Source organism: Saccharomycodes ludwigii, chromosome VII (genome assembly GCF_020623625.1).
Source record: "Saccharomycodes ludwigii strain NBRC 1722 chromosome VII, whole genome shotgun sequence".
Classification (NCBI taxonomy): Eukaryota; Fungi; Ascomycota; class Saccharomycetes; order Saccharomycodales; family Saccharomycodaceae; genus Saccharomycodes; species Saccharomycodes ludwigii.
The window spans coordinates 221,429-241,598 of NC_060206.1; the positions used below are offsets into that span (position 1 = coordinate 221,429).

General features: G+C 29.0%; 9 protein-coding genes and 6 non-coding genes across 15 annotated transcripts; 8 read left to right on the forward strand and 7 right to left on the reverse strand.

Moving 5' to 3' along the window:
• Positions 1–81: 81 nt before the first annotated feature.
• SCDLUD_005075 (uncharacterized protein) lies at positions 82–1,626 on the reverse strand (the record flags this gene model as incomplete). The annotated part of the gene is made up of 1 exon (XM_046076889.1): positions 82–1,626. The coding sequence occupies one exon, from the start codon at positions 1,624–1,626 to the stop codon at positions 82–84; it is 1,545 nt and encodes a 514-aa protein (XP_045932680.1).
• Positions 1,627–2,001: 375 nt separating this feature from the next.
• Positions 2,002–3,762, reverse strand: UPF3 (Upf3p; the record flags this gene model as incomplete). The annotated part of the gene is made up of 1 exon (XM_046081045.1): positions 2,002–3,762. One exon carries the CDS (start codon positions 3,760–3,762, stop codon positions 2,002–2,004), a length of 1,761 nt encoding a protein of 586 aa, XP_045932681.1.
• A 264-nt stretch (positions 3,763–4,026) lies between these two features.
• THP1 (Thp1p) lies at positions 4,027–5,475 on the forward strand (the record flags this gene model as incomplete). The annotated part of the gene is made up of 1 exon (XM_046081046.1): positions 4,027–5,475. The coding sequence occupies one exon, from the start codon at positions 4,027–4,029 to the stop codon at positions 5,473–5,475; it is 1,449 nt and encodes a 482-aa protein (XP_045932682.1).
• A 248-nt stretch (positions 5,476–5,723) lies between these two features.
• SCDLUD_005078 lies at positions 5,724–5,796 on the reverse strand. Its single transcript has one exon. It is a non-coding gene; the product is annotated as a tRNA-Ala (tRNA).
• An 873-nt stretch (positions 5,797–6,669) lies between these two features.
• On the forward strand, positions 6,670–7,077 carry INO4 (Ino4p; the record flags this gene model as incomplete). The annotated part of the gene is made up of 1 exon (XM_046081047.1): positions 6,670–7,077. One exon carries the CDS (start codon positions 6,670–6,672, stop codon positions 7,075–7,077), a length of 408 nt encoding a protein of 135 aa, XP_045932683.1.
• A 377-nt stretch (positions 7,078–7,454) lies between these two features.
• On the reverse strand, positions 7,455–7,528 carry SCDLUD_005080. Its single transcript has one exon. It is a non-coding gene; the product is annotated as a tRNA-Asn (tRNA).
• Positions 7,529–8,640: 1,112 nt separating this feature from the next.
• Positions 8,641–8,712, forward strand: SCDLUD_005081. Its single transcript has one exon. It is a non-coding gene; the product is annotated as a tRNA-Asp (tRNA).
• Positions 8,713–9,165: 453 nt separating this feature from the next.
• Positions 9,166–9,265, forward strand: SCDLUD_005082. Its single transcript, XR_006829239.1, has one exon. It is a non-coding gene; the product is annotated as a snR40 (small nucleolar RNA).
• Positions 9,266–10,222: 957 nt separating this feature from the next.
• On the forward strand, positions 10,223–10,537 carry SCDLUD_005083 (uncharacterized protein; the record flags this gene model as incomplete). Its single annotated transcript, XM_046076890.1, has 1 exon — positions 10,223–10,537. One exon carries the CDS (start codon positions 10,223–10,225, stop codon positions 10,535–10,537), a length of 315 nt encoding a protein of 104 aa, XP_045932684.1.
• Positions 10,538–11,251: 714 nt separating this feature from the next.
• On the forward strand, positions 11,252–12,388 carry SCDLUD_005084 (CCR4-NOT core subunit CAF40; the record flags this gene model as incomplete). The annotated part of the gene is made up of 1 exon (XM_046081048.1): positions 11,252–12,388. The coding sequence occupies one exon, from the start codon at positions 11,252–11,254 to the stop codon at positions 12,386–12,388; it is 1,137 nt and encodes a 378-aa protein (XP_045932685.1).
• Positions 12,389–12,792: 404 nt separating this feature from the next.
• Positions 12,793–15,678, forward strand: SEC21 (coatomer subunit gamma; the record flags this gene model as incomplete). Its single annotated transcript, XM_046081049.1, has 1 exon — positions 12,793–15,678. One exon carries the CDS (start codon positions 12,793–12,795, stop codon positions 15,676–15,678), a length of 2,886 nt encoding a protein of 961 aa, XP_045932686.1.
• Positions 15,679–15,858: 180 nt separating this feature from the next.
• On the reverse strand, positions 15,859–15,930 carry SCDLUD_005086. The gene has a single exon. It is a non-coding gene; the product is annotated as a tRNA-Gly (tRNA).
• Positions 15,931–16,894: 964 nt separating this feature from the next.
• SCDLUD_005087 lies at positions 16,895–16,967 on the forward strand. Its single transcript has one exon. It is a non-coding gene; the product is annotated as a tRNA-Lys (tRNA).
• Positions 16,968–17,265: 298 nt separating this feature from the next.
• YPQ1 (cationic amino acid transporter) lies at positions 17,266–18,216 on the reverse strand (the record flags this gene model as incomplete). The annotated part of the gene is made up of 1 exon (XM_046081050.1): positions 17,266–18,216. One exon carries the CDS (start codon positions 18,214–18,216, stop codon positions 17,266–17,268), a length of 951 nt encoding a protein of 316 aa, XP_045932687.1.
• A 560-nt stretch (positions 18,217–18,776) lies between these two features.
• On the reverse strand, positions 18,777–19,745 carry TRM10 (tRNA (guanine(9)-N(1))-methyltransferase; the record flags this gene model as incomplete). The annotated part of the gene is made up of 1 exon (XM_046081051.1): positions 18,777–19,745. The coding sequence occupies one exon, from the start codon at positions 19,743–19,745 to the stop codon at positions 18,777–18,779; it is 969 nt and encodes a 322-aa protein (XP_045932688.1).
• Positions 19,746–20,170: the final 425 nt, after the last annotated feature.

Genomic DNA, 20,170 nt, shown 5'->3' on the forward strand with positions numbered 1-20,170 from the left:
ATTATTATTATTATTACTTTTTTTTTTTTCACCATTTATTTATATAAGCTAGTTATAAACTTATATATTTATATAACTTATTTAACACCTGTTATTCATTAAACTCGTTAGCCAATTAATTTCCCATTTTAACCCCTGTATCACATTTTTTAAGTCAGTAACTGAAGTTTCAGCATCAGTACTATCGTAGCGTATCTCAGGAATAGTTCCTAAAGTATTCAAATAATTATTAGCAACAGTAAAGGGAAAATTACGATCACAAGTATTCATATCCAGAGGAGGGTATATATAACTATGGTTTCTAGGATCGTCTTCATTAGTAACAAATGAATCATAGACATAATTAGGTGTTAATGACAAAAAACTTCCAACGTGAGGTTGAAATGGATCTTTTATCAATGGCACGTTACTAACCTCTGTTAACTTTTGAGCTTCGAATTTTTGTTCGTTATGGTTTAAAAGTTCAATATTCGTGAATTCATAGTTTAAATTGTTGATATCTTCCCTACTAATCATACTGCTATTGCAACTACAGTTTACATCATCAAAAAAAATATCATTGCAATGTGTCTCTTTTGGTTGTCCTTCTTCTTTGTTTTCATCATTTACATATTTCTGCACTTCCCCAACAGTTCCAATTGTATCCATTTTATATTTTTCTTTATAGTTTTTAAATTCTTGTTCTAAGTTATTGTATTTCAATTGCCAAGCATGCACTGTTTCGATATGGATTTTCTGTATATAGAAAACATTCCACTTTAACTCATAAATTTTCCAATAAATGTTATCTTCACTACCAACCTTAACGTTGTTCAACTCAAAATTGTTACACATCTTATACAAACGGTTTTTATCCACCCGGTTCAATAATAAAAACTGAGCCTTAAATTCGGGCACAAATTTATAAAAAAGAGGACTTAAAAAAAATGCCAAAAATTCTAATTGTAAAATGTATATTTTGTTCAATGTAAATGTTAGCATTTGTCTTTTTTTTTGATAACTACTGGAATTAGTATCATGATTGTCACTATCTAGCTCTATTAGCTGTCGAAGGTGTTTCAGCTTCTCTCTATACAAATACAAAATGGGGCCGTTGTTCTCTTGTAAATCGCAAGCGCAGTAGCTTCCATGGAAACCAAATTTTAGTTTTTCAATCAATGTGCTTTTGACACTATGTTTGAGCAACTTATTTGAGCTAATAAACCTCATTAGTTTTCCATAAATATTGCTCCAAGTTTGTTCTAGCCTGTTGTTAATGGTGATATTAAATGTAGAGGCAGTTTTTTCTTTTAATAAATACTTGTCAATCAAGAATTCCAATAACTGAGGATATTCAACTAATTTATATAATGATATAATACTTCTAGCCTTTTTGATCTTGGCTAGTTTTTCATCAATAGCATTAAACGTAGAATTGTGTTCTGTATTATTTTTCAATATATTATCTGGTATTTTTAATAACCAAGCCTGAAAGCTTTCTAAAATTGGCGCAATTACCGACACATCTATATTGGGATAGCTATCGGCCAACGTGTTTTTAGTTGTAACACCATTGTTATTAACACGTAGAGAAGATTGGTATATAAGTTCAGTGTTATAATTAATTTTTTTCCTATTCATTGACATTCTTGTTTGTTGCACTTTCCTGTTAGTTGAAAAAAAAAAAAAATCTCTAGTACAAAAATAGGTGTCAGCAAATATTAATTGATTGAGGAGCAAGAGCAGTACTTTCTTAAAGAGGAAAAATGCGCAATTATAAAAACAAAAATAAAATAAAAAATAAAAAAAGGAACAAAATCCTCTTTTTTTTTTTTTTTTGTTTCTTTTCCTGACACAAAAATTCTGATCATTGCTGTTTTTATTTTCAGATACAAAAACAATTTTGATCTTTAATTTCGATGTTAAAATGAAAAAAAAAAATGAAAATAAAAACTTAGAAAAAATGAAAGAAAGAAAGAAAAACATAAAAAAAAAATTTTTTTTTTCAAAGTAAATAATGATCTAACTGGACTGTTTATTGGTATTTTTGGCTCTGATTTTTCTTCTGGTATTTTGGTAATTAGTACCGTTATTGTTATTAATTTTTTTATCAGAATTATCCTTAGCAAAGTTATTATTACCTTTCTCTTTATCTTTATTGTTTTTGTTTGGATTATCTTTCCTAACAACATTGATATTTTTATTTTCAATGCTCTTCTTGTTGGTGTTGCCCCACTTCTTCTTTTTCTTATTATTATTATTATTATTACTACCAGCAATTTTATCAATTTTATTGCTGTTGTTCTCATTATCATCACTATTTTTATTTTTATCAACAATCTTAGCATCACCACTGCGTTCCCTTTTTTTAATCACTACTTTTGCTTTTAATTTCTTTTCTTCCATATTATCGCCAGCATTCCCAATATTTTTTTTTATTGCCATTCCAATACCTCTTTTATTACTGATATCATTCCCTTTCCCCTTTACATTTTCATTAGCACCTCTCTCTTTATGACTTTTCCGACGATCGTTTCTTTTTATATTTTTACTTCTATTTCTATCATTCTCTTTATTGCCACTAGTTTCTTCTCCTTTTCTATCGGTATTGCCATTGGAACCAGGTACTTTATTATTAGCTTTCCTACCACGGCCTTTCCTAGTTTTTATATAACTCTTGCCATTGTTATCATTGTTAGCATTACCGGAACGGGTATTTATCATTGTTAATTCATCTAGCGTTGAATTGATTGCAAAATTCTTGTGTTTTTCCATCTTTTCCTTTTTAAATAACTCCCTTTTCAAATTTGCACTAAAAACACTCATTTCATTCAGTAACAACATGGTATTTTTATTTTCCACATTATTATCATTATCTTTTTCCTTCGTAGCTTTGGTCTTGTTGTTCGTAAGCATTTCCCAGTTTTTAACAAACCTTATGAAATATGGATCTTGTTCAATAGTATTCTCTAATCTTTTTTTAGATACGGATACTCGAACACTATCTGGTTTGTTATAATTTGCTGGTTTATAATTTGTTAAATCATATTTAATAGTTTCTTTGTATTTTCCTACAAACTCACTGTTGTTTATAAATAACATATTTATTTGTTCTGGTGATTCAAATTGGAAATAGGCTCTTGAATAAAGTGGCGGTTTGAATGGATTATTTATATCATAATTGCCTTGTTTATAGTATTGGAAAAATTTAATGAAATCGATTGTATTTTCTTCATTTTCATCATTAGAAGGGGAACACTTTAAATTAATTTCATTCAAAAACTCTTCTTGGGTTAGAGTTGGTGGTAGGTTTCTAATAACTAATCTAGGACCTAACACGAATTCCTGGCCCGTGGTCTTGGTTCTTTTATTTCTTGTTCTTGTTCTATTATCACGTCTTTTATTCCTGCCATTATTTTTAAAACTTCCTTTTACACTATCGTTCGACTCTTGTTGCAGTTGTTTGTTTTCATTATGTACATTATCATTTCCACCAAATTTTTTGTCTGCTCTAAATTTTTTAGAGACATTGGTGTTATTACTGTTAGTGGTAATACTAGCATTAACAGTAGTAACATTTTTTTTATCATTACCACTATTCTGTTTGTTAATATTGTTTTTTTTATTATCCTTAGAATTGAGAATTGGTTTGGTATTGTAATCTATTGATTTTTTAATGTTGAAGTTATCAGCTTCTTTTGTTGTTTTATTTTTTGAATGCTTTAACAATAATTTGTTATTATTAATTGTTTGGTCTTCTCCTACCTCATTAGTTTCTTTCATATTTATTTGTCTATTTCCTTATTTTTCACCTTTTTGTCTTTTAATCTTTTTTTCCATTTTTGTTATCCGAATTAAGTTTATTATTTGAATAAGTTTGTTGATGAAGTTTTTTTTTTTCCTTGTTTTTATAAAAAAAAAAAAAAAAAAAGGAAAAAGAAAGAAAGAAAAAAGGAAAAAGAAAGAAAGAAAAAAAAAAAAAAAAAAAAAAAAATAAAATTAAACAACCAATCCAAAATAGCATCCAGTAATACTCCTGTTACTACAATGGACCTATTTTTTAATCAGATTAATAAAGGATCAACAAATTTGAGCAAGATATTAAGCATAGATTTACAAACTAATGGAAAACTGATTGCAATTTTACAAAACTCATTAAATACGCCGGCATTTAATTCTACTAAATTATGTGATATCATTGAAGAAAGGTTAAATAATCAACTATTATCAACTTCAACACGATTTAAACTTTTGATAGAAAGTTTTTTGAATTATTGTTCCAAAGTAGATCCATGGTCTATTTGGAATAATATTGATTTGATATTTCAATACTATCAAGATTTGACTAATTTGGTCTCATCTTTTGTCACCATAAGTGATTTACCCAATGTTATATCTCTTAATATTCAGTTATGTGAATTATTTAGATCTATGACTTTGTTCATTATACCAATTTCCTTAAAGGTTGATGCTGTGTATTCAACTAGTGTTAGTACTACGAATAAAAACGACTATATTTTCACCACACAGCTAACTTTATTTTTGGCTAAATTTTTTCAATCTATAAAACCATTAAACAATCGATTGAATGAAAAGGAACGAAATCCGAAAAATGAACTTTTATTATGGGTGGTTAATCGATTAAACAATTTATATATCAAGATTGGTTCGTCGTCATCTTGTAACAATATTTTTCAAAACATAAGCCATAAAATAGGTAATGATGTTGCCGGCATTAAATCTATCCATAAGTTTGATGTTTTAGAATACAGGTTTATTTTGGGACGCTTTTACCTAATGCAAAACAAACTTACTAAGGCATTTTATCATTTAAATCAAACTTATACAGAATTATCTTGTTTGTATGAGTTTTATCATTTTCAACAATTCTATATTAATATTGAAAAAGTGTTAAAATATTTACTACCCTTGGGTTTAGTTTTGGGTAAAATACCAAAACTTCAAACACCAATAATCAATAATAATCCACACCTGGCAGAGTATCAGAATTTGGCTAAAATAACAATGAGTGGTGATTTATCACTTTTCAATGAATGGATGACAAGAAATCAGGATATCTTACTGAAGGAGAACGTATATATTCTATTACTAGACAAATTACCACTAATTATTTTAAGAAATTGTATCAAAAATATTTTCCAAATTACAACGTATCCTGCATCCAACAAAATTAGTTATGAAGTGATAAGTAGAGGTTTACAATATAGCTGTAGGGATTTTGCCTTTGGTGGTGTCAGTAAGAACTCGCTGACCCTAATGTTTCAAGATTTAGATATTTTTAATGTGGAGAATGTTTTAATTACATTAATAACATATAATTTGTTAAAGGGGAATTGTTTTCCGATGAATAAAGTAATGGTTACTATGAAAAACGTTTCTATAAATGAAATATTCCCACCTATTAACGAAAAAATTTTGGTAAAATTTCCCGTGGCTAATGGTGATGAAAAAGATTCGTGGCTTTATCAATTGTAGGTATTATTTATTATCCAAATTAAATAAGAATGTGTAAATATATATATATCTAAGTACAGATAAAATAGTTTGATAAAAAAAGGTAGCTGAACAACACTGTTTGATTACAATTCTGTGGATTACAATTCTGTGGATTACAATTCTGTGGATTACAATTCTGTGGTATTGGCTATTTTAGATGGAAAAAAAAAAAAAATTGATCTCTGCCAAATCTTTCTTTTTTTGGATAAAGTAAGGAAAAAAAGAAATGGACGAGACCGGAGTCGAACCGATGACCTCTCCCATGCTAAGGGAGCGCGCTACCAACTACGCCACACGCCCAAATTGTTGTGATTTCATTGAGATAGTAATGTTTTTTGCTGACAATACTCATATAAAATGTATTAATAATATGTAATTAGCAATATATATATATATATTATAGAAAGATGAGACAAAGGCAAAGTGAAGTAACCAAAAATTAATCATGTATAAAGAGGTGATCTATTAAAGGATTTAGTTATGAATTTGTTTTGAAATATATAAATTTATACTTGATATTTAAAATTTACATAAGTAAAAAAAAAAAATAAGCATCATAACGTGTACTAAGAGCACATAACCTTATATCCTTTCCGCGACATAACAATGAAGTTGACTGTAATAGTAGTGAGTGATATCTATAAGATAGTGAATTATGATAGAGCGTGATGGAAAATGGAAAAAAGTAAACTAAGGTTGATGTAAACCAAAAAGTATATAAACAGAATGGGTAAGTTTGTGGTAAGAAATAATTACCTATTATATAATTGTAGGCAAATATATGTAAAACAAGACAAACAAGTATTAAGATTAAGAAGACATTGCAACGATTGTCCAGAGACACGGGTTTGCAACAAAACAGAGATTTCTTCGAGGAGTGTTGTTTTCATTGCTATTTCTTATTCTATCAAGAAGCAACTTATTATGATTACAATAAAATGACTAATTAAAATCTAATCCAAATCACGTGGTTTTATTTTCACATGCAGTTTTATATATATATATATATATTTTTTTTTAAGATTAATTATAAAAAATAAAAACAAAAACAAAAAAAGATAAATTAAAGATAAATTCCATAACTGTAACTATCATTAAACCCAAAAGAATCCTAATAGCTATAAAAAAAAAAAAAAAAAAAAAAAGAATAACATCACATTGCTACATTGCTAAATGGTATCTGCAGCAAAGCATAACATTGTTGAAGGTAAATGTCCTACTATTACAGAAACAGATATAGTAAAGAAAGAAAACAAAGTGACTAAACCAAGAAAGAAAAAAAAACTATTAACTGATGATATTAAAAGAGAAAATCACATAAAATCGGAACAAAAAAGAAGAGAAATGATACGAGAATGTTATGATATTTTGGTGGGTTTGATACCCGATTTGTTAGAAGAAGAGAAAAGATCAGAACTGGTTATTTATGAAAAGACAATAGCCTATATAAAATCATTATACCACGAAAACGAAAAACTACGAAATGAGTTGATAGAATACTGTAGCAATGGTTCTGGTTCTAATGCTGGTATATCAAATGAATTAATTTGGGAAATTTCGGATTTGAAAAAAACAAAATAGTTTCCATTAATATATGTGTAAAAAAAAAAAAAAAAAAAAAAAACAGTAAAGATAAGTACTAAATGGAGCTGGGAGGAGTTATTAATGAAATGATACATAAACACGGTTTCAAAGTGTATTTAATACTAATTTTACTTTATATCTATTATACATAGTAAATCACCTAAATATAAATGATTTCTAAAAAGTATGCATGTATAAAATATGTAATTCCAAACGTATCGATTGCAGTAACATTACTTTGTATGATTTCCTAAGATTGTATTTGAATTGAGAAAGATATATATATATAGCAAGAATCGAAAGTAATGGGCAGAGGTTTTATTGTAAATAAAAAAAAAAAAAAATAAATAAAAAAAAAAAAATAAAACAAATAACGACCCCAGAGAGGGTTGAACTCTCGATCTTGCGATTAACAGTCGCACGCCTTAACCAACTTGGCCATGGAGTCAATCACGTGATATTGTGTTATGCTGGTCGATGGTTACAATAAGATAGTAGGATTATAGATAAAAACGATGTTACTCTCTGTTTATATATCCTAAAATTAATATTATAAACAGTAACTTATATAATTTCCTTTAACTTAATTGCTAAAATAAATCATCTCTTTATATATGATTTATTTCCTTTATCTTTTAAGGGAGTCTCTCATTTAAGGGAACGTCCCCCTTAGGGGAAGATCTTCTTTACTATTCAATAGTATTTCCTTTTATGTGACTTTTTGTGATTACTACAATTCGCTTCACAACATATTGACTTTTTACGATTATAATACATATTAGAAAAACAGTTAGTAAACTAATTTCAGATTTTGTCATTTGATCTCTTATATATTTTACACTAATAAGTAATTCTTAAATAATTCAATTCTTTGTATATGATTTATTTTCATGTTTTTCCACCTGCTATATGAATTATTCTTTTTTAATATTTCGTTCTTGTCCATTAGGAGAATTACATGCTCTCAGAAATTTCTTAAGCAGTCATTACCTGTACATTCTTCACAACTTGTGAGTGGCGCTATCCTAATTCATAGTAGATGCGTTTAAAAGTGTTTAGAATCTGAACTAAAGAATTTATCATTTGCAGCTTAGCTTTAAAAGAAAGTGTTTACTTTTTTTTTTTTTTTTTTTTCTTGCTCATTTTTTTTATCTATATATATATAGATATAGAATAAGCTACCAATTATAAATTATATAGAATATTTCTTAACAAATGTATGATTTTTCTGTACAAGATTAGAAATCGAGGATTGTCTGGTCTTTCTATATCTGAAAGAAACAAAATTAAGCTTTTAGCAGCATTTTATTGTTAAGGAATAATAATATATTAAGTTGTATTATTATTTGTTTTTAGAATGTTTATTTTAATTTCCACAGTTATAGATGCATACTAACTTCAATTTACATTGCAAAATTATAATATGTTGAAACAGAATATAAACACAATATAAAAAAAAAAAAAAAAAAAAAGCAATAAGCAATTATACCTGTCCTGATATAAAATAGTAAATTATTAAATCAGTTTAATAACTATGCTACAAAACTTTCTCCACAAGAATCCGAGATAGTTTAACGGTTAGAATTGGCGTTTGTCGCATGCCAGATCGGGGTTCGATTCCCCGTCTCGGAGTATTTTATTTTTTTAATTTTTTTAAATTATTTTTTGTAAAAAAAATGCCCTATAATTAAAAAAAAAAATATTAAAAAAAAAAATAGTTTAAAAAAAAAAAAAAAACTAGTTAAAAATATTTTTATTTTTGCCCCTTTTTCAAGAGAGTTCATATTCTAGCTTTACAAGTTAAAAAAAAAATTAGTATATAAACCATCACTATTTTGTTTGATGATTTTTCTAGATCTTCTCTTTCGATATTCTTTAATATAATATTTCAAATGTTATTTGTTATTATGAAAGGAAGAAAAAAAAGAACATAAACCATAACTTTAAAAACAAACATCAAACGTTTCAAGATAGCGGTGATCCTTTTTTTTTTTTCCTATGAGAAGAAAAGAAAGTTATTACCAAGAAGAAAGGCTTCTTCTGATGTAAACTAGTAATAATATTTGTAATAAAATAATTTTTTATACACATGACGAGAAAAACGCTGTGCACCAGTCTGATTGCATGGGAACTACAAGTACTCTCCCATTGCTCTGAAGCATTATGTATACCCAAATTTCTGATGTATGATTATTATTTTATTATTAGTTTTCGTTTATCTGTTTGTGACGTAAATTTAGAATTTATTGTTATTAAGCGCTTTGTACTCTTTATTTTAAATATGACTGAATTTGTATTATTGTAAAAAATTATCGGACTGCTTTGTTACCCGGTTTCTTTTGAATCTTATTTTTAAATAAATAGTAATTTAAGGACAAACCAATTTGTGGATTGTTTTATAGAATAATACGTAGAGCACGGATTGGTTATTTATTTATTTATTTGTTTATCTCCGATACAAACTCGCAGCACAACTCAAGCAGTAGATATGTAATAGGTTTATGTACGGGTTTTACTAAGCAAAGACAAGAGACGTTGTGTCATTCTTGTTTGCAATGTGTGGCTTTTATTATTATTTATATGTAAAATACCTTTTTAAAAAAGTATAATATGTGGTGTACTGATGCAAAAACAAAACAAAACAAAACAAAACAGAATAAAATAGGAACAATAGTCACAGCCCTTTTGCTATATATTACCACTGTTTATTGCTTCCACCTAAGAAACATATGCAGAGTAATTATCAAATAACAATAACGATGGGGCTTAATGAATAAATAAATAAATAAATAAATAAATAAATAAATAATCTTGTGTCTGTATTTAATCGTACAAGTTTCTTCATTAAAATAAATATAATATATAAATATGCATATCTACAATATACAAAAATAAAAAATAAAAACTGGAAGGGGAATCATTTTTTTATTCCATTTTATTCCAGAAAAATGTTTATATAAATAGCAAAGATATTATTAGAAAAAAAAAAGACAGAGAAAAAAAAGAAAGAAACTATCCTTGTATATTTAAATATTTGTTTTTTGCTATTTTGTAATAGGCGCTTAGCAACTATATATAGTAATATTAATAAAGCCAACAAAAACTATAACAATAAAGATCTATAAGTTTATCTCATAATAAGATGTCTACTGAAACCGCTCCTGCTGCTGCTCCTGCCGCTCCTGTCACTACTGACGTTGTTGAAAACGTTAAATCATCCGTTGAAGAAATTCAAAAAGATAGTGAAACTGCTGCTCAAGATGGTTTTAATAAGGTCACTGAACAAGTAGAAAAGGAAAAGAAAGAAATTGAACCTAAAAAAAAAGTGGTCAAAGCTAAAAAAGATGAAATTGAAGCAAAAACTGAATCTGCAGCTAAATCCGGTAATAGTTTGTTATCCTCTTTCACCAATCCTTGCAAAAAGGTTTGGTTAAAGACTAAAAAATTATTGAGCTGAGAAAAATTAAACTGGTGTTTTAAACTTTATTTTATGTTATCTTTCATTTGAAAGGTTGCTCCTTTTGTTTTTGCTATTTTATATATTTTAATCCTATAATAATAATTAATAATAACTAATACTACTAATAATTTTTGATTTACTTTATTTTTTTTCTTTATATACATTTAATTTACAAAACTCTTTGTATAATCATACAATAATTAAATGATACAAAGGTTGTTTATCTATTAAGATTGGTAGCCTCTTTTCCTCTTAGGTTGTCCAGGGGTTTTTGGCTCGGTCAACCGGACAAGATGGAAGATAGAAAGAAAAAAAAAATGTTAATTGTTACCACTAATTCTTCTAATATAATAGTCAAACATCATTTGTATTAATTATCCGTCGGTCATTCGCACTGAACAAATACTAATTCTCCTTTTTATTACTGTTCTTACCGTATTAATAAACTTTCGGATTAAACCAAATTTTTTTTTTTTTTTTTTTTTTCCCTTTTTCATTGTGTTATTATCATCATTTATACAAACGAAGAAAGAGAAAAAAAAAAAAAAATAAAATATCATTAACAGCTTTTCATAACACCAAATTATTTTATTTTATTTTATCTTGTTTTATTTTATTTTATTTTTTTTTCGGTATGTCTTAATATATTTTTCGCATAATCTACAATCATAACAATAAATACAAAACAACTGTTCCAATTCGGTGCAAATAATGAACGCTATTCAAGCACCACAACAACCACCAGGGGTTGTTAATCCAGTTTTTATGAACAATACTAGTGGCACTACCGCCACCACTAATACCCCTACCGCACCCACAAATAATGCCAACTATAATAATCCTACTATTAATGGCACAAATATTAACAATAATAATAAGCCCACTAATAACATCAACACCACTACCACAACCACCAGAGCATTAGATGATCCTAATGTTTATCACTGGATATGTCAACTGGCTTATGGACCACAAAAGGAACAAGCCCTATTAGAATTGGGCAGGAAAAGAGAACAATATGATGATCTAGCTATAGTTTTATGGTGCAGCTTTGGTGTGATTACAAGTTTAATTCAAGAAATTATTTCAGTGTACCCACTTTTACATCCGCCTACGCTAACCCATCAGTTAAGTAATAGAGTTTGCAATGCTTTGGTTTTATTACAATGTTTAGCTTCCCATAGAGAAACTAAGTTTAAGTTTATTCAAGCACAGCTACCCTTTTACCTATTTCCATTTTTGAGTACAACCAGCAAAAATAGAAGCTTTGAATATCTAAGATTGACTTCCTTAGGTGTTATTGGGGCACTAGTGAAAAACGATAGCCCGGAAGTTATACAGTTTTTGTTAAGGACAGAAATAATACCACTTTGCTTGAGAATAATGGAAACTTCTACTGAATTATCGAAAACGGTGGCCATTTTCATCTTGCAAAAGATATTGATGGACGATAATGGCTTGCAATACATTTGTGTCACCCAAGAAAGATTTATGGCTGTATCTACTGTTTTAACTCATATGATTGACCAATTATCTGAACAGGTTGGAGGAACTGCTACTACAGGCAATATTAATACTTTGCAAATAAATAATAATAATATAAATTCTAATTCTAATACAAACACCAACACCAATAACCCTACAACAAATATGTCACCTGGTAGGTTGTTAAAACATATTGTTAGATGTTATTTACGTTTAAGTGATAACATAGAGGCACGTCAAGTATTAAAACATGTTTTACCTCGTCAGTTAATGGATGATACTTTTAACGAAAGCTTGAAAGAGGATGTTAATACTAAAAGATGTTTGGCTCAATTGTTGCTAACATTGAATGAAGAGAATTAGTCAGCTTTACTTATGCTATTGGTTAAAGTCCATGCGTTTGTGTATATATATGTATATATTTATCTATCTATATATATAGATGTGTGTTTTTACGTATGATATCCGGTATTGCACGTTATAAATAATGCCTGTCCGAAATATTAACGGACAATAAACACATTGTATCTATAATGTTCGGGTAAAGTATGGAAATACGACCCAGTAAAAAAAAAAAAAAAAAAAAAAAAAAATTTTTTTACAACAAAACAAAACTGTTGTTATTTTTCCAACTATTAAACGTACTTTTTATATCACCTTGCTGATCTTCTTCATCCAGCAAACATCAAAAGAACACAAAACCAGTCGGCCAATCTTTATCAAAAAAGAAAAAAAAAAAAAAAAAAAAAAAAATTAAACAAAAGAAAATGTCAGCATATAAAAAGAAAAATGAAAATGACATTTCATCTTCATCTTCTGGATCTGAAGTTCCAGATAAAATGTCAATTTACCAGGATTGTTTGAAAACATTCAACGAATCTCCAATTAGTCCTAAAAAATGTCGTCTATTACTAGCTAAATTACTTAATATTTTGACTTTAGAAGGTTATAAGAAAAGTTTTACTACTAGTGAAGCCACAACATTATTTTTTTCAGTTTCTAAATTATTTCAACACCAAAATAATGACAGTTTAAGACAAATGGTTTATCTAGTAATTAAAGAGCTATCTTCTATTAGTGAAGACACTTTAATGGTCACCTCTTCCATTATGAAAGATATTCAAAGTGGCGATAATTTGATTAAGCCTAATGCTGTCAGAACTTTAACTCGTGTTTTAGACGAAACCACTGCTTTTAGCGCAGAAAGATTATTTAAAAATTGTATCGTGTCACCCGATTCTAGTGTTTGTTCAGCTTCTTTAGTTTCATCTTACCACGTCTTGCCAATAGCCGAAACTACTGTTAAAAGATATGGTACCGAAGCTATGCAAGCTATTTTTACCCCTAAAAAGGTATCCACCTACAACAACAACAGCAGCAGCAGCAGTAGCAACAACAATGGTGATGAGGGTGGCTCGAAATTCTACCCACAATCTTCCTATATGTCTGAATATCATGCTTTTGGGTTAACTTATAAATTGAAGAATAATGATAAAATTGCATTGATGAAATTGATCCAAAATGATTTCAACTCTTTGAAAAATCAATTTTTGAAAGTCGAATGGATTAAAGTCGTTGGTGAATTAATTTATAAAGATTCAAGCTTATTTAGTAATTTTGAACAGTTATTATACAACGGGCTATACCAAAGTTATGAGGCTGTTAAGTTGGAAATTGCTAAATTAATCACCACGTTAATCGTTGATAATATTGCTCCAGTCAACGATCAATTATTTGGTTCTGTTTTGGAAGTTTTGAAACAGTTTTTGGTTGTTCCACGGACTTCCACCAGATTTGCCTCTGTCAGATTATTGAATAAACTGGCTATGGTTGCACCAACTAAAATCAGTGTTTGTAATCCTGAATTGGAAAGTCTAATCAATGATAAAAACAGGAACATTTCCACTTTTGCTATCACTACTTTGTTGAAAACAGGCAATTCCTCAAACATTGCATCTTTGATTTCCACCATCAATAAATTTACACATGACGTTAGCGATGATTTCAAAATCATTATTGTTGACGCTATCCGTACGTTGTCAATTAAATTTCCCAATGAGTGGAATGTTATTTTACAATTTTTGATCGATTCCTTAAAGAACAGCGATGGTGGCATCAAATTTAAAAACAGTGTTGTGGATTGTTTAATCGATTTGGTTCAATTTGTTCCAAGCTCCAAAGAGTCTGCCCTGGAAAACTTGTGTGATTTTATTGAAGATTGTGAATATAGCGAGGTTTTAGTTCGTGTTTTACATATTTTGGGTGATTATGGTCCAACCGCTTCCAAACCTTCTTTATACGTTAGACATATCTATAACAGAGTCACTTTAGAAAACTCCATTATTAGATCAGCTGCTGTTGTTGCCTTGTCTAAATTTGTTATTATCAACGGTGGCAACAATGCTTCAGCAGACCCAACTTTGGCCAAGAACATTATTTCCTTGTTGGAAAACATCAAGGAGAATGATGTTGATGATGAAGTTAGAGATAGAAGTGCTGTTGCTTTAGAATGTATTAAAGAAAATCATCCTGATTTGATTAAGTCATCCAAGACTTTTGATTTGAGCGTTTTGGAAAGTAAATTGACTCAATATGTTACAAATCACGAATTTGATTCACCATTTGACATCTCTTCTGTTCCACAATACAGTGAAGATGAAAGAAGAGCTTTGGAATTGAAACGTAAACAGGACGAAATTAATGATAAAAACAGTGGCGATTTTTCCTCTGCCGGCAAAAAATCCAAAAAAACAGATGCCTCCACTAAGAACAATGGGTCATTGGGTGCCTCTAGTTCCAACACTACTTTTGAACAGAGGGCAAAAATTATTCACGAGTACACCGAAAAATTATACGAGGCTTCCATTATTCCATCAGATGGTTCGTCTAAATTTGGTAAATTGTTGAACTCTTGTGGCCCTGTACCATTAACTGAACCAGAATCTGAATTTGTTATTTCTGCCATCAAGCATATTTTTCAAAACTACATTGTGCTACAATATAATATTGAAAATACTTTAACGGATTCTGCCGTGGAAAATGTCCAAGTAGAAGTCAATACGAACACAAATAAAACCTCAAATTTGGTATTTGATTCCTCAACTATTATTGATCAATTAATGCCAGGTGCTAATGAACAATGTTATGCTATCTTTGAAAAAACCTCTGAATCAATTAAAGAGGAAGAATTCAGTAATATCCTGACCTTTGTCACGAAGGAGATTGATCCAGCAACCCAACAACCATTTGCTGGCGATGAGGGATTCGATGATGAATATGAATTTGATCCATTGTTGTTGACTTGTGGTGATTACTTACAGCCATTATTTACTGCTGACTTTAGACAAGATTTAAGTAAATTGTCCTTTGGAGATAGTTGTGTTTATAACATCAAGGAAAATATTACCTTACAACAAGCCGTCGATAAGATCGTTTTGAATACCAATTGTCTGCCATTAGAAAATACCCAGTTTATCATGGATGAAAGTGAAAAGCATATTTTGAAATTGTTCGGTAAAAGTTGTTTGAATGATGATATTAAAATCGGTATTTTGATTAAAATGATTAAGAGCAGTAAAGGTATTGCTTTGAAGGCTGAGGCTAGATCTAACGATCAAGAATTGTGTAGTGATTTAGTTAACTCTTTGATTTGAACGTATATATATATATATATATATATAAATAATTGTAAGCAGGGAGCCATTGTATATATATGTTTTTTTTAAAACTTTCTTTTTTATATGAAAGGCTGATGGTTGATTTTTATTTTTATATTATTGTAAAAATTTATAAAAATTATAAAAAAAAATATATTTTAATATATCTACTTGAATTGAGCGGTACGAGAATCGAACCCGTGTCTTCACCTTGGAAGGGTGAAATGATAACCACTACACTAACCGCCCTGTAATTGTTGTTTTCTACTGATATGACATGACCATGTAAACATATGTATATGACAATCAATACTTATAAAAATGTCCAGAATAGGAAATCATTGAAAATATGGAAATTATTATAATAAAGAAATGACCGTATGAAAGATACTATTCTAAAAAATAATGACGAAACGTTCAAAAAGGTTAACACAGACATCTGATCTAGATGCGAAAAATAAATCATATATACAGAGAATATTTGTTGTAAAGTTAATTATCAAATTATTTAAGCTATAGTTTTAAACAGTCTTTATTATATGTAAAGACCCACATAGAATAAAAAAAAATTACTTACCAAATCCGGAACTCGTAATTACTACGACTAATCCTGAGTTAGGCTTAAGATATGTTACGTTATAAAATAGACTGTAATAATAGTGAGTGATATCTATAAGATAGTGAATTATGATAGAGCGTGATGGAAAACGGAAAAAAAGTAAACTAAGGTTGATGTAAACCAAAAAGTATATAAACAGAATGGGTAAGTTTGTGGTAAGAAATAATTACCTATTATATAATTGTAGGCAAATATATGTAAAACAAGACAAACAAGTATTAAGATTAAGAAGGTATCGCAACGATTGTCCAGAGACACGGGTTTGCAACAAAACATGTTATATCGTAAGCATCACTCAGGATTAGTCGTAGTAGTTGTGAGTTTGGATTTGGTAATTAATCCCTTGTTCTATTTTGGTATGTACATATAATAATTGTAAAGATTCTTCAGAACTATAAATCAATCATCAAAAAAATTTTTTTTTATTTGTTCTATCTCTCATTTGTATCAGCACTTTTTGAGTCGTCGGTTCTGCTTTGACTTGATTAATTGTGTAATACTAGTCATATTTGTTAATCCTAATAAACAACCTCGATTACCATGTTGTTTTTATATACATTTAAGTTACCTCATATTCCAACAGCTTCAAGAATAGCCTTGTTGGCGCAATCGGTAGCGCGTGTGACTCTTAATCACAAGGTTACGGGTTCGATCCCCGTATAGGGCTATTTTTTAATTATTATTTTTTTTTGTATTGCGTAATATTCCGAATATTTATCAAAAAAAAAAAAAAAAAAAAAGTTTATTTTATTTTATTTTATTTTTTTTAAATGCACAGAGTAATTGCAAAAGCTATTGATAAACGGTAGTAATAAGTTGTATTGCACCATACTTAAATATATACACTGCAATCACACTCAATACGAGAATCTAAATTAAATATTATCACACATAACAATATATATATATAAAAAAAGAGGAATTATAAACGGCCAAAATTTGAAATAAAAACTATATAAGTATCCTCATTGTGATATATCCTCATTAGCTAATAAGGGATCGGCAGTTTTGGTACCATAAGTGAAAAATTGAATGAAAATTATAAAATCCATAATTAGCGTACCTATACTACCAATTAACCAGGAAGCATTAACTAATAGATATCTAGGATGTAACGAAATACTCAATACACTGATGATGAATGTAGTATTCCCCAAACACGCAAACAAAAAAAATAAAAAGGAAATCCCTTCAACAGATTTTCTCTTAAAATTTAATAGGATCTGTGGAACTCTTGAACCCAAGTATAGAGCCGCGCTAATGTAACCGAAGGTTTGTGCCAAAACATTAAGTGGCAAGTCTTCCATTGGAGGTTGTGTGTCATCGCCATCTCCATTATCGGGATTATTACAGTAAGAGATGTACCACATTAAGAACCCACATAAAATGACACATAGTACTATACAAGTGTTGTATACATGTTTTCTTAAATCGTGCAATTTTTTGCTTTTAATATCGTAATTTTCAATGGAGCTTTCCTCATCTTCTTGTGTTTCTTCGTCACGATGATGAGAACCAGAAGCAGCTAATAGCGGTTCATTTTCACAGAAAATATCGTTTAAAACAGCCTCGTTGATTGGGTTAGCTGGAGACAAATGAACTGGATCGATAGCTTTTTCATTTGGATTGCCGTAAAATAAACATTGTATTAACAAAATGATATCTGCTACGGTATAATAGGCAGCTAATATGATCATAGTTGGTAATAAATGTTGCAATACTGCACCGACAACATTAAAAACATCGCCTGCTAGCCATAATATAACAAATAATAATGATAAGCCATCGGCAGATTTTCTATAAAAATTTTCATAAATTTGGGGAACGAAAACAATGATCCAGCATGCAATAGAAATGGAACCGGTGATACCGCTAACGGTTTGAGCATTCAGCACGATAGGCGTGGGAGATAACATTATGTTTTGCTTTTACTTGATATTTATTATAATTTTATTTCTTTTTTCTAATTGAGAAGACGTTAGAATCTGAGGTCTTGTCTAAAGTGAAAAAAAAAGATTGTTTTTGGGATGGGCAATATGTTTGAAATGAGATGAAAAGAAAGAAAGAAAGAAAGAAAGAAAGAAAGAAAGACAGACAGAGAAAAAGGTTTTTTTTGCCTTGTAAGAAACCAAAAAGGAAAAAAGATAAAAAAAAAAAAAAAAAAAAAAATGAAAATGCGAAGGAAAAATGTTCTCGAACTTTTTTATGAGTCAAAAAAGCGAAAAAAAAAAAATGCAGAAAAAAAGCGAAAAAAAAAAAAGCCATTTGCCCGATACACCACACCCACACACCCACACACCCACACAAAGTATAAGTAGCTCAGGTGTCAGTCGTGGTAAATACAAATATCAACCAAACAAGAACTTAAACCTAAACTTAAAAGATAACACAACAAATTAATTAATAAAGAAATATCATTCTTTATGTTATATTACATCAATTATATACATATATAATTATTCAAGCGGTTATCTAATCACTCTTGTGTAGTAACAAGCTCTTCAGAACTCTTTTCTACTTCTTTAGTATCACCATCCCTAGCATCTCCTTCATCTGTTCCTAATTTTCTTGATGGTATCACTTCTTCAAAAGCAGCTTTCCAATCTCCATCTTTTTCAAAACATTTTAACATTAATTGAATAACATGTGTCGTGGTTAAAACTCTTCTGCCGCTTATTTTAATATACTCATCAATAGGTAACCTTTTGGTTTTTATTCCTAGTTCTTTAGCCTTGTTATAACATAAAAGTTTATGTCTATTTTTATCAACAATCCCACCAACAATATAGGTGCACCCAGGTTCTAATTTTTCTAATGCTTCATCGGTATCGGCACTCAAGTAAATTAAATTGTCCTCCTCGTCATTTTTTCTCTTGTATTCTTCAAGCTTGTCTATATCTTCTGGTGTGAATTCAAAATGACCCCAATTCTTATAATTACTACTTGCAATCTGCTTATCAAACCTTTCCTTTAATCTCTTGTTAAAAGATGAACATACCATTGTAGCATAATAATCTGCCCTTTTATTGGCTGCGTGGCTTCTTGTGATTTGAGAACCCATAGAAGCAATTTCCTTTTCATTCATTAAATCATCAAATGCACAATCAATAATGATTTTAATACCGGAATCTTTCTGATTAACATTTTTTTTGGGTTGTTTTTTCATTTCCTCTGGTATAGGCAATCCTTTAGAAACATATGCTTCGATTTTTTCCCTTTTTCTCTCTCTAGCTTGTAATTTTTTCAGTTTACGCTTTTTATTAAATTCGTCCTTAGTTTCTTCAAATCTTTTCTTTTTACAGATCTTTTTCCATTGGGATTTAGACATACCTTCTGGAATCGGACCATAAGCTGATAATGGTTTATGAGAAATAGGTTCCTTTTGTTGATGGTTTTCCTCTGGTACCATTGGCGATGGTGTTTCAATAACCTGTTTATCAGACATCTCGCTTTTTTTCTTTTTTTTTTTTTTTTTTTTTCAATACTAACTTTTAGTATTTATATTAATGGGCATTACAACGTTCATAACAATTAATTAAAAATGAAAAGTTTATTTTTATTCAAAGTGATGGTTATTATTACTTTTTTTTTTTTTTTTTTTTTTTTTCTCATTTTTTTCTCATTTTTTTCTCATTTTTTTTTCTTTTTTCTTTTTTCTTTTTTCTTTTTTCTTTTTTTTTTCGATTCTTAAACTAAAAACATGCTCATCATTTTGAACGATGTCTTACAAATCATTACCATTCAAATATTTTATTAATTAAGTTGCTGAACAGCAAACTTATCATTAAAACGATAATATATAAAATAGCATCTTCTCACAGAAAAGAAAAGTGGAAAATCATGAGCAACGCTGCTGACTCCAAATCTAAA